Here is a 13,124-nt window from a genome sequence, read left to right on the forward strand (position 1 = left end):
TTTAACTCAGTGTTGTTTTTCTGTCTTGTGTAGTCTGTCTCATCTCACAAAAAGCAACTATTTGTAGCACAAGGAAACAAAAACCTACCTTTTTATTACCTTAGAAAAACTTATACTATTGTAATACATAATTGATGTGTCTCTTTTGTTTCTTTATGTTTTTTGGTCGGCTCTTTTGGGTTGTTTTGCATCTCTTTGAGGTCATTTGCTTTCTCTGTGGTTACTTTGTGTCCCTTTGAGGTCATTTTGTTTCTCTTTTTGATGATTTTGTCACATTGCAGTTGTTTTGTCAAATTTATTTATATAACATATTTTATACAACAGGCACACTCAATGTGCATCAAGATAAAAAGTAAGAAATCTTAACAGTTATTTCAAACAGAGGCCCCTTGGCCTGTGGCCCATTCAATAATCCTAGTTTAGGGCTTAGCCTAAACTAGACAGTGTGATTTGATGCAGTTACATTTGGTGGCCTACACTTCCTGTCTTTTAATCACCATTACTCCATCATTTTGTCTAATTTGATAAGTTCAACAGCTGCTGTATATTTTGTTATGATGTGTAATTTCATACAAATTACACCTAAATTCAAATTTTTTCATTTCGTTTGTCTTTTTTTCCTGTGTTTCCATTTCCTAACAATAAAAAACTGGTGACAGTGTAGTGTACAGTGTACAAGGGGCATAGACAGGACAAATGGACACACAACAGGACATGGGACAGTGTAATTTGATGAAGTTATTCTGTCCCCTGTGAGATGACTCCACAGGGGACAAAATAAGATACACATAATGCAACACGGTATGATGCTGGACCTGTAGGTTACAGAATCAGACATACTGTAGGAATGGACGGGGCATATAGGAGACAGGTCAGGACACAGCACAGGACACATTCTCACAGTCAATAATTTTATTCACAAGTTCATCAGTCATTTTTAATTACTAGGTCAATGTCATTTGAATACTGAATAGTAACACTTATGTGGTAACATTCGATGTTTAGTTATTGTGTTTAAATTGGACCAGAACCTGAAGTAAGTTCACAAAAATTAGCCTGAACCAGAATGTTGCAGACCACTACAAAGCACACACCTAACCAGTAACCTGTATATAACTCCAAACTGATATGGGCGTTAGCTAGCAATTAAACTGTGCTACCTGTCTATCAGCGTTCTGTGGTTACCGTCATACAGCAGAAGAAAGGAGAAGGGGAGGGGGAAAAAAAGGAGAGAAACATAAGGAGGTTGCCTAATGTGAGCATATGAATGTGGTTTATGGTTAGGTGGCGAAGAAGAGGGTGGAGACGGGAGAACAACCTCAAGGGGTGTGGAATTTTATAGAGATCAAGACAAAGATGAGCACTGAGAGCAGCGGAAGATGAAAACATAATTAATCTCAGATCAGTTTTGTGCAGTTGTCAGCAGATGACTTGTAAAACTTGATTTGAAGGTGATGGAAAGAGACTTTTGAATGTGGGAGGTTTCATTCAACATTTTGGAGGAGGGCAGAGGGTTGACAGTGAAATTGAGGGAAAGGCTGTTACTACGCGTGACTAAGAGTGTGTGTGTGTGTGTGTGTGTGTGTGTGTGTGTGTGTGTGTGTGTGTGTGTGTGTGTGTGTGTGTGTGTGTGCATATGACCGATCCTTGAACCGCAGCCATCTGCCAACACCCTGAGCCATCCCTACATTGAATAGTATCTATTTCCCTGGAAGCCAACTCTGTATATGTGTTTGTTTATGTGACAGCAGATAGGTTCTCACACAACTAAGCAAAGATTTTTGTTCCCATCATCTCTCACTCCAGCACTGCTCCCACATCTGTCTCTGTTTTTATTCTCTGTTTGTTGGCCCTGTAGTATGATTAATATAGACTGCCATTACGTTAATGTTCAGGTAAGGACTCCACGTCTCACAACATGCATAATATCACTGTCAAACAACAAACATCAAACATCTATCAGATTACAGTTGGTATCTTCAGTAGAGCTAAAATAAATCACCGCCATCTCACAATGAAGCCTGAGATTAAAGGCAACTTTCTTTGTACATGTGGCACTACATCGTAAGTAGAAATAATCTTCAGGCTGAAACAGCAACATTCCTCCATCTCTCTGGAATCCACAACTTTTTTCCATGAAGCTGCTGTGGTTTAGAAGTTGGTGTTGCTTTTATTACACATAATAAACTAGGCTGACACGCAAAAATGGTTGTGGTACACAAGCAGTTAAGATGTGATATTATAGTAATGTAAAGAATTCCAGGGTGCAGCTGTGTGTGTGTGTGTGTGTGTGTGTGTGTGTGTGTGTGGTTAGGTAGGAAGGTAACTGTAAAGTGCATGTTGTCACATGGCTCTGTAGGGTGGTTCATTGTTAGCTCCAATACTATATTAGCTCCCTCATACTATTTAGATGTCGACATAGCTGGAGGCACTGAGTGTGTTTGTGTTGAGAGAGAGTGTGTGAGAAATTGGTACATTGTGAGGGAAAATTGTGATCTAATTTGTGATCTAATCCACTAATTTGTATGTATTTATAGTTATATCTTAGGCTGTGGAAACGTGGCTAATGACATGAGAGAATTTGTTGTATATTTTATACATTTTATATCAGTTAGATATACAGACTAGATGGTAGTTTCCCTCAAAGATCTTTGGGTCTTTTCACTGTTGTCTTTTATCTCTGTTTTTTTTCAGTCTTTTTCCATGTGTGTTTTAAAGTTTTATCTTGTAGATTGCACCTACAATCTTACCTTTTCTCCTTACAACTGTCTAGCACCGACACTTCACTTTACATAATTAGCCTAGTTTAGCTGCCTCAGAGTATAGCTAGGTAGCAATTAAAAATCTGTGACCTGTGTACTTCTGACAATTTTCAGTGTATCTGTTTTTTATCCACAGGTACTTCTTTCAGTTTTATTGCCACATTAATGCATGGAAATAATTGGTAATTATGTTGGTTTATTTTGGTTTACTGTACATATCAGAATTGCTAACATATTTTCTATACTTCTTAAAACCTTCTTTGGTCCTTAACAGTCTGATTTTGTCATTGAGGACTGCTATAAAGACCAATATGATCATATAGGTTAATATATCAAAAGGGAGAAATATGCAAGTAAATTTACAATAACCACTTTATGATTAAGCAGAGTTTTTTTAAAATCACAGTAATAGCAGTTATAGCAGCTATGTACTGTATTTTAATTTACAGTAAATAAAAATGTACTGTACCTGCAGTACTGCGCCAACCCGGTACCAAATACTGTGAAACTGTGACAGTAACTTGGTGGCCAGCTGCCAGTAAGTTGCTGTAATATTTACCGCTACTTTATTACACTGTGTGCATCTGTGTGTCTTCCCCGAGACATATAAAAGAAGCACTGTAGAGAAAGTCAGACAGGCTGGTTTGCTTTCATCGCAAAGCCTTTCTGCTCCATCAAGTATTTATACAACTATTTCTGTTTGGACAAGTCTGTAACTGTGTGTATTTGTGAGCGTTTCTGTGTGGGTCTTTGTGCTGCTCTGTGTGTCTTTCTGCAACTGGTTCTTTGTACATGTGTTCTTGTGTGTTCTGTGTTCTGTGTGTGTCTGTCTGTGTGAGTTCCTGAGTGTCTGTGAGTGAGTGTGTGTGTTGCTTTACCCTAGCAGACCTCATCATGTCGCAGTGACCAGAAAGCAATTATCAGTGTATTGCCGCTTTTAGCAGGACCTACTGCAATTCCCTCTTCCTGCTGAGAGAGAAAGGGAGAGAGAGAGATGGAGAGGGTAAGAAAGCAAAGGGAAAACAGACCGAGAGGAGAGAGACAGTGAGGAAAAGAATGAAAGAGAGAAAAACAATGTGAGAGAGCGAGGAAAACACAGACTGAGAGGAAGAGAATGTCAGGCTGACATTGCTGGAATGGTTTGAGAGCTCTCCAGATTCACAGCCACAGTGCCCTGCTGCACTGCGCTGGAGGACCCTCACCAAGTCTCTCAAATCTCAACTCAATATACAGTACACACACACACACACGCACACACACAAATACAAAGACGTTACACCTCTTCAACACACTGCACTACCCACGCTGCTAGCCTCTCAGCCATTCAAACAACTAACCAAGACACCCACACAGAGCCTTTGTCTGCTGGCTTTTTTTACTGGTTTTTTTGCAGTTTCATGTGTAGTGTTTATGCTAATGGTTATGCTAATATGACTAATTTTAGAATTAATCTTATACCAGGTGTCAAACATTGAAGAAAAACAGTCAAACCATGGCCATAACTTTCATGACAAGCATGTTTAGTGAAACACAGTGGAAATCCCATGACAGTATCTTCATCTAATTGAAATAACTTGACTATTTTTTTTATAGTAGGTTTTCGTGACAAGCAGCAAGCACCATACGTTTCTGCGACAAAGTAGGTGACCACTCATCCATCTTCCAACATACATCTGATGGAACATGGACCCATTTCACCAAATTTTCAACATGCAAGCTGCCATTTGTGACATAAGATATTTTCCTGAATTAATTTGAATAATTAATCAACTAATCAAGACAAATGCCATACTTGCAACTCATGCATTAGCACACAAGAGTCGCATAGGATAATTGTCTCTGCTTTTTTTGTGCAACAACGATTAGACTTGGATAGATAGTTGATAATATTGAATATTGCGATGTTTTGAAGACTATGATTACCTTCTTATGTCTCTCTCTGTGGAGGACAGAACATCCTATAAGAACGGTTCTTGTGCTACAACTTTTTAAAGTCACCCGTAAGGCTTAGCTGATGAAAATAATGGGGAGGCTGGTGACGATGCTGGAGAAGATAACAGTAACAAGTTGATAGTGATTATGTGGTGGAGATTTCAGAACAAACATGGCGTGTCTCAAGTTTTTCACTATTCAGTCTTTGAAACTTAAGTGCTTTTCTCTTGCGTGACATCCACTCCTGCCTGGAGCTGCAGTAAGTCCAGTGCTACAGTCTGACAAGTTGTTGGCCTGACATAAGGCCTGAATATTGCAGTTAAGTATTTCTTCCAAGTCTCTTCTTTAATAAATATATTCACTGGCCTGGAAACTGGTTATGTAAATTTGAAAGTGCAGAACAAAATGGCGCTCTATACTTTTGCTAAATCATAGCAGGTTCAGATTCAAGCTTTTTTTTATGTTTCCAGGTATTCATGCTCTGGTCTGTTCTGTTTCTTTAAGGAATACTATTTAGTACTAAATTTCATCTTGCATATTGATTTTATTTGTTCTATAGCTGTCAATGTGAAAATGTGACAGTGAAGGGAGGAAACAGTAGCATTACAGCAGCTACTTTGTATCAGACACACAACAACAGAGTTCCAGACTATGGTGTAATGTTTCATGACTCCCTTGTACTCCCTTCATCTCAGTACCCCCCCTACCCCCCAACCCCCCCACCCGCTCCCTCTGCTTTTGACTTTCAACTGTTTCCACCAAGGTTTTCTTTTCAACCCTGCTGTTTTTCTCACTCTTCTTCCTCACCTCATGTTTTAGGTACTCTCATATCTCCACCTGGATCCTCTGTCTTCTTTCTTTGTGTTCCTCCTCCTCCACCTCTTGTTTTGTTTCTCATTACCTATCTTGTCACTCTTGTAGATAATTTCATTTGGTGTAGGGTTTCCTCCTTTGCTCAAATGCGAAGTCACAATGTCATAGACAACTGTCTACCTGTCTATCTGGCTCTTCACTCTCCTTTGACTCCCTCTGTCTGTTAATCATTCAGTGTAACAGGCTCTGGTGACAAGGCTGGCCCTGAGCCAGTGTTATATGCTTTTGTAAGCTTTTACAGTGTCTTCATCGTGTCAAGTGAACCCAAATCTGTGTGTGTGTGTGTGTGTGTGTGTGTGTGTGTGAACAGTGCTGAAAGAGGAGCTGAGAAATTCCAGCGAGGAGTTACAGAAAATGAGAGAAGAGAAAGAGCAACTAACTCAGCAGCTGATGTAAGTGTCTAGTATGCTGTAAAGCACACTCACACACACACTCACACACACATATATGGAAACACGTGCTCAGATGGGGATGCAGGTGGATCGTGGTATTTGGAATTTGCCGGGTGAAGAACAGGTCACTGCAGGGCTTGGCTATATGTTTGATTTCCCTCAACCAATCAAAACCTTCTGCACAGCCCCACTGGCACCACCCAAACCAGGAAATGCTCATGTTCCTCATACCGTGCCTGCTAAGCTGAATCAACAGAGGATTTGATTTGTATACACTCAGTTATGACTTGAGGAAAAATATGCACCTGTGGCTTTTGAAAATATGCTGATGAAGAAGCTCTATCATTTCAAACATTCTGCAGTTCCTTTCATATTTTTTTCTTTTTCCTCCTCGATACCTAAATCTGCAGACACACATATACTCACAAAGGTAAACACATATTCTACAAATGCAAGACTCAGTAAGTCACATAAATAAAGGTTTTTCAACCCCATAAATTCTCATGTGTCTGCTTCAGCAGCAGCTGTGAAGAAGTCCTGGAAGACACCTACTTTTTAGAATCACCCACGGTGTGGCTCTGCATGTGGCAATCAGGTGGTCCACTGTTATGCAAAGACTATTGGATGGATAGCCATGAAATATTCACAGATCTTCATGGTTTTCAGTGGAGTCATCCTCTAGTGTTAAAAATCTCCACTTTTTTAAAAACTGTAAAGTAAATTAAACACAGCTCAGGAAAATCTATGTTTTTAGTTTGTAAAAACAGACTAGAAGCCAACATTCTTCTTATACACAGAAGTATCTGCTCCATGCACACAGCATGCAGTACTTTCTCTCTGTCAACTGACTAATAACCATTTTCACAAGCACAACCTTGCTCGAGCAGGTCACTTTTCCGGTTTTTCTGTCCATTAAAATCCAAAATGGAGAAATTATTCCATATTTGGTCATATCTTCAGACTAGTTTGTACTGTACACTGGCAACTTTTTCAAATGTTTGCGCATGTCCAACATTCTGAGTTATAGTGTTATTATTGAGCAACAGAGAATGCTTTTAATCATGTTTTGGTGACGTCATTAGTGATATTTGCAAAATCGGCTACTTCAAAGTGTACACATAGACACAGAAATGGACAAATACCTACAGAAACACACGCACAGATACACAGAGACACAAACATCCCCCTGCACAAAAAGGGAGTAAATGTTAAATATTGCTTCTATTTGACAATCAAAGCATTAAAGGACTACTTGACCTGACAGAGTACAGATGAAGCACTCATTTGTTCACTAATGTTTCCTCCTTCTCCCTCTATAAACTCCTCATCAGTCTCTTTTTCTCTCTCCCACATTTTTTGGTCATAAACTTTTGACCTTTAGAAATTACAGATTTTGCTTTTCTGTCTCAGTTTCAAACAGCTGTCAGCTTCAGTTACAGGAACGACTGTCTCCTACAGTATGTGTGGTGGTTCTGAATGTGAGTCTGTGCGTACATGACGTTTTTGTATTTATGTAGAAGGGCATTGTGCATGTGTGTAAGTGTGTGTTTGTGTGTGCCTGTTACATTTTAGATTATGACACACACACACACACACACACACACACACACATTGTTTGCAAGATACATCCAGATAAATGTGCAGAATATGTTGGATATATTTCATATTAGATCTTATCATTGGTTCCACAATATTTACTATTTTTAATCCTTTTGTATGTTTTTGTGCGACACAATCTTGTTACAAATAAGAGTTTTGGTGTGACTAGTGTGGAAGATGCATGTCCACCCAACAGAAGGATCAAGGCTGAGACAGGGAGGGGAGAGGGGAGGTTTGTAGTCGCACGCGACCCACCCAGGCATATGGACATATGCTACAGGGAGAATCAGCCCTAAGGCCGTGTTGCATGATGAGGTGTGTGTGGAGGAGGAGGAGGAGGAGGAGGAGGAGGCAACGGATGTGCTGAAGTCTGAGACTTTATTGCATGATAAGGAGTGTGTGTGTGCGTGTGGAGAGAGGATTGTAAAGAGGGAAAACTGGGCTTGTGTTTATCTGAGCAGCTCAACTCAGCTGTCCAATGTCTACACAGCAGCACTGTGTTCAATAATTAAAATGAACTGTTGGCCAGTTTGAATTTTGTTTTTGGTGAGCTATGTCAAATGTAGGCAAATGGTTATTTTGTACGTTCACTTTCTCTTTTTCCAATAGAGCATATTTACATCTCATTTTTAATTTCATATTTTTTACATGCAGCTTATTTGTAACAATGATCTGTTTATATACAGCTTTAATTAAAGTCACATCAGTTGTATTTATGTAACTGAAAATCACTATTTTTTTTCGAGTTTACAAATGTACACCATCACACCCTCAGTCCTTAGATCTTAGGTTCTGATGAGGAAAGATGGAAGATATGACACTGATCGTAATTTTAATCTTAATATGTGTTGCAAAAAGTTTGGAGTTATTTATTCACAAAATGCAGCAGTGACGGAAGTATTCAGATCCTTTACTTAGAAAAAAGAACCACACTGTAAGAAAATAAATGACTAAAAAATATTTGTCATGCATTGAAAATGTCACTCAAGTAAACGTATGTAAGGATTAAAACATAATGTACTTTAAAGTAGCAAAAATCTAATTACCCCGTGTACAGTGACGTCCCCTGTAAGTGTTACATGATTATTATATTATGTTATTAGATCATTTATGCAGAGCAATAAGTGTGTAATTAGCATTTTACTATCATCTGCATCAATGCATAATATGATTAATATCTCAAAGTCATAATATGATTGGAAATACTTAGTAAAGTATAAGTACCTTATATTTGTACTTAATTACAGTACCCTAGAAAACGTACCTAATTACAAACCACTTAGTGAACACAACCTCCAAACGATGGTTTCTCCCCCCCATCCTGTCCATGGCAGACAGTCAGACAAGGTCTAGACAGAGGTCCAGATGGGACGTCTGAGTTGATCGGCTAACCTTCCTTTCACTGTCCAGCTGATGCTGATGCCTGTTCAAACACCCTCTTCCACAGTGGCTCTGTGTGGGTTTGAGTGTGAGACCTGTATTCTTTTCAGTCTCACTTTGCTTCATATGAGCTCCTGAACCTTTGATTCCCCCCTGAGATCCAAGAAAAAAAAGAGAACCAGTTTGTTTGTGTGCAAGAGGTATTGCCATGACAACTGCCCAACCTTTGACCCCCCCCACCTCCATCAAACATCAGTGTTCCACACCTGTTGCGTTTCTGTGGCGCCAGCCGGTTGCCTTGGAAACACACACATAGACACATATTTCAGGGGCAGTCTAAGGACAGCGAGCGGCTGTGGAATCCTTCTGATCCTAGCATGCAATCTGATCAACATGCCAGAGAGACACTCAAGGGCAGCTTGTTTTGTCATGACTGTTTACACACACACACACACACACACACACACACACACACACACCCACATGCACACACAAGTCAGGATCTCTTAGCTTGTTTAATGTCATTCATAATATTTGTACTTGGACTAGTATGTTGGGATCCTTGTATTATGTGATGATCACTCTTTGTTACCCGGCTTATGTGGCCACTGAACAGGTCAGCAGGAGGGATGGGCAGTTACAGTATGAGGGCACTTTGACAGCATTTGTCAAAGGAATGCAGAGAGTGACTCCAAACCCCTTCCTGTATGACATGTATGTAAAAGGTGTTGGGAAGCTTACTGCTGCCTTCTGATAGGCAGGAGATGCTGAGCTCATCCTTTCATCAGAGGATGAACACATGGATCATCCAACACAGACGCAGGCCAGGTTGAAAGGCTGGATTAGAGGGAAGAGAGGGATAGATGAAAGACAGGATGGATGCACTGAGCAAGGGAGGAGAGATGAAAGAGTGGATGATGGAATGAGTGAAGGTCAAGAGAGGAAGAGCAAAGGATTGTTGTGATTGATGTGATACAGCTTGTTTTCATCAGGCTGATGCACGCTGACTGCTCTGTGCCTGTCCATGCATGTGTGTGCATATGTGCATGAATCGTGTATCTGTGACTGTGTGACTGTGTTACGGCAGCTAAAATAACTATTGATCTCAGGATGTATCCAAGGACCTCATTTCCCACAAGATCTTACTCTGCCATTTTCCTGACACACAAACACATACACACAAACTGACATCTTTCTATTTTTTCCACCCTGACCTCGGCCCTCCATTTATCTCGTATTAGATAAAATCAGTCACAGGCCTTTGGGAAAGAGGAAGTCTTTTTTCTTCCTCCCAGATTCAAAAGAAATCTCACTTCTCTCTCTCTCTCTGTCTCTCTCCCTCTCTCTCTCTCTGTGTTATCATGTGAGCACATGCCTCACAAAAAATAGTATTTTCCTGAAATGCAGAGAGCTTTTTCTCTTTTATGTGGCTCCTTGGTATTTTGGCTTTCTTGCCATACACCACAGTGGGAGGGGAGGCTCAGCAGGGGGTCACTGGTACGTTACAATTTTGGTGTCAAGATTCACCATTTCCTGCGCTGTCTGCCACCCATCTCCTCAGACTGGATAAACAGAAGACTATGCACAGTTTTCTTCACTTTAATTTGTGGAGGCACACCCGCATGTCATGTCTGTCTGTTTCACTTTCATGATACATTGTTTGACCGGTTGTCACATCCAATTACACTGAATTCTTTTTTTTTTTTTTTGTTCTGCTTATAGCCAAGAGGGCAGAGTTAAGATTAATGTTTGATTCTTGTCAGCATCTGTCACCCACAACAGCTGATTAAGTCTCTTTACAACCAGCTGCAGGCTGCAGGTATGTGCTCCATCTGCAGTCTGTAATTTGGGTGGCACTGTGACTGCTCTGACAGTTGAAGTTTAGACTCAAAAGCAAGATAGGCAGGTGAAAGTCCAAACACTTTTTGCTTAGGTAAAGCAGGGTTGGTAACATGCAGGCATTCTGAGGAGGCACACAAATCAGGCGAGGAGCAGGCAGGCAAAAACAGATACCGGCAAAGGTCAGGATCAAGTAGGCAAGAACTAGTGAGCAGGCTGGAAAGGTATGATAACACAAATAAGAAGATAATTTGTCAAATGACTACAGGAACAGGGCTAGTATTTATACTAAGAGAGCAATGAGGCATTGAGCGACTGGTGTGCAGGTGGGCAGGGAGGTCAGGCGATGCAAGTGGCGGGAACGCTGAGGTGACAGCAGGGCAAGTGGGATTGGCAGGGTCTGCAAAGAGAGATGTTAATGAAAGGCAACAGCAGCAAGAAGCACGTGAGACAGAATGCAAAACAGAACCTAGGCAGAGGTCATGGTGTGGTTACACATGCCACATCTGCTGAGGTTACTTCGGTTGGTTATTCCTCAGATTTTCTAGTTTAAACGTCATTACAGGTGGAGACAGTGACATCTTTGTGTCACACATACAGTTAACACAGTTTGATGGAAAACAGGACAATTAAAACATCTTTCCCCTTTTTACATCGAACCCTTCAGGTGGAGCCCTCATGCTGTGACTGTAACCTGCCCCTAACATGGCCCACTGATAATGAATAATTCCTCCTAATTTGATCTTGTTTTCATGTGCACACCTGGTACACCACACGCCCGCAGCTACGAAAAATACCCAAAGTGCTCCACCACTCCCTTGGTGCACTGTGCACTTGACTGCACTTTGAACCCTGCGCCTTACAGTAATTCACCAAAACACCACACTCTGTCTTACTCTCTTACAGTTACTCTGCCTCTCTCAGCTCCCTTTTCACCTCTGAAACAAAGTCAGGAACAGGAGACCAGAAGTTAAGGGATAGTGGAAACAGCAGCTGGGAGTCAGATATCATGTCATCTCTGACCTTGAGGACAGAAAGGGGGGAGAGAGAGAGCGAAACAAGGGACAGGCATAACGGACTGTAAAGTATGAATAGCATACTGTAACTAAATAGGCAGAATGCAGGAGCACTCAGGGCCCTGCTCTAAATCAACAGTAGCTGTGACAGCATGGGAGGAAAAGGAGGTTAAAAAAAGAGAGCAAAAGGGCGAGAGAGAGAGAGAGAGGGAGGAAATGGGATGGAGATGTGTGATGAGAGGTACAAAGAGAGGGAGGCTGATAACTGCCTTACAGCTGTGAGTGTATTACTGTGTGTGTGTGTGTGTGTGTGTGTGTGTGTCTGGGGTTGCGTCATTATCTTTATTGTCACTGTTAAATGATAAAAATATTGCTACTAATATTATACTATTACATCCAAACATCATTATATGTGGCTTTCAACATGAGGGAGTTTAGTTATACAGTCCAAGAATAGTGATATATATTGTAATACTTAAAAGGAACATAAGCCAACCAGCCTGCAGTCCATTACATATAATGATATGATGAATCATTAATACACTGATGATCTGAACTGGCTGTTTTACAGAATCTGCTTTAGTAAAATGGAGAAATAATTCCACACAGTTGGAACAGTTGTTGAAGATTGGCAGTGAAAACAGGCTGTCTGCCTGTGAGCTCAGACGTGCAAGCCCTCTCACTCTGTATCCTCATCGCGTGTGGCTGCAAGGTCACAGGGCTAGACAGCCAGCTACACACACACACACACACACACACACAAACACATTAACTGATCATGCCGCCAGAGAAGGGATTAGGCTGAGAAGCCGTTAGGTTAGGAGGGTTAGTGTAAGGTCTGTGTGTGTGTGTGTGTGTGTGTGTGTGTGTGTGTGTGTGTGTGTGTACACAGGAGTTTGTAGTACCACATACTGTCATGGCACGCAGAATTAGAATTAAAACTGATTTCCAATTTACTTTCTCAAGAGCGAGGCAGCAGCTGCACATGGTCTTCCATGGCGATCTCAAAAACACAGCAGTGCACATGCACGTGGCTTATGTACTTTGAATTCAACTACCAAAAACATCTGAATTACTTTTTTTTTTCAAGCCAAAAGACTGGAGATGTACATAAAGCTTTTCTGAACTTTTGCCAATCTCAGAGGGAGAATTCATTGTTAAGCTTGGCTTCTTCAACATGGAGATTCAAGTGTAGGAATACACAGAATAGCAGTTGCATGGATTTGGTATCTTGTTCAAGTGCTTTTCAATGACACTTGAAATTGTAAAAACATACTATGTGACTGAATATTAAACTTCCTTCTGCCTGAATGTGAAATGTGGGTACAATT

The 13,124-nt window shown here is 40.7% G+C and overlaps 1 protein-coding gene across 2 annotated transcripts in view; it reads left to right on the top strand.

Annotated features, from left to right (window-relative positions):
* The window catches only part of lekr1 (Leucine-, glutamate- and lysine-rich protein 1), a 100,944-nt gene that overhangs the window by 62,059 nt on the left and 25,761 nt on the right, over window positions 1–13,124 (top strand). For both annotated transcript variants that reach the window (XM_071496736.1, XM_071496737.1), the window contains one exon: window positions 5,878–5,959. In XM_071496736.1, the coding sequence (XP_071352837.1) occupies window positions 5,878–5,959 (82 nt within the window). The remainder of the gene's footprint in view (window positions 1–5,877; window positions 5,960–13,124) is intronic.

This window comes from Trachinotus anak, unplaced genomic scaffold (genome assembly GCF_046630095.1).
Source record: "Trachinotus anak isolate AG129_WGS33_773 ecotype Australia unplaced genomic scaffold, CSIRO_AGI_Tana_v1 ptg000014l, whole genome shotgun sequence".
In the NCBI taxonomy this organism is placed as follows: domain Eukaryota; kingdom Metazoa; phylum Chordata; class Actinopteri; order Carangiformes; family Carangidae; genus Trachinotus; species Trachinotus anak.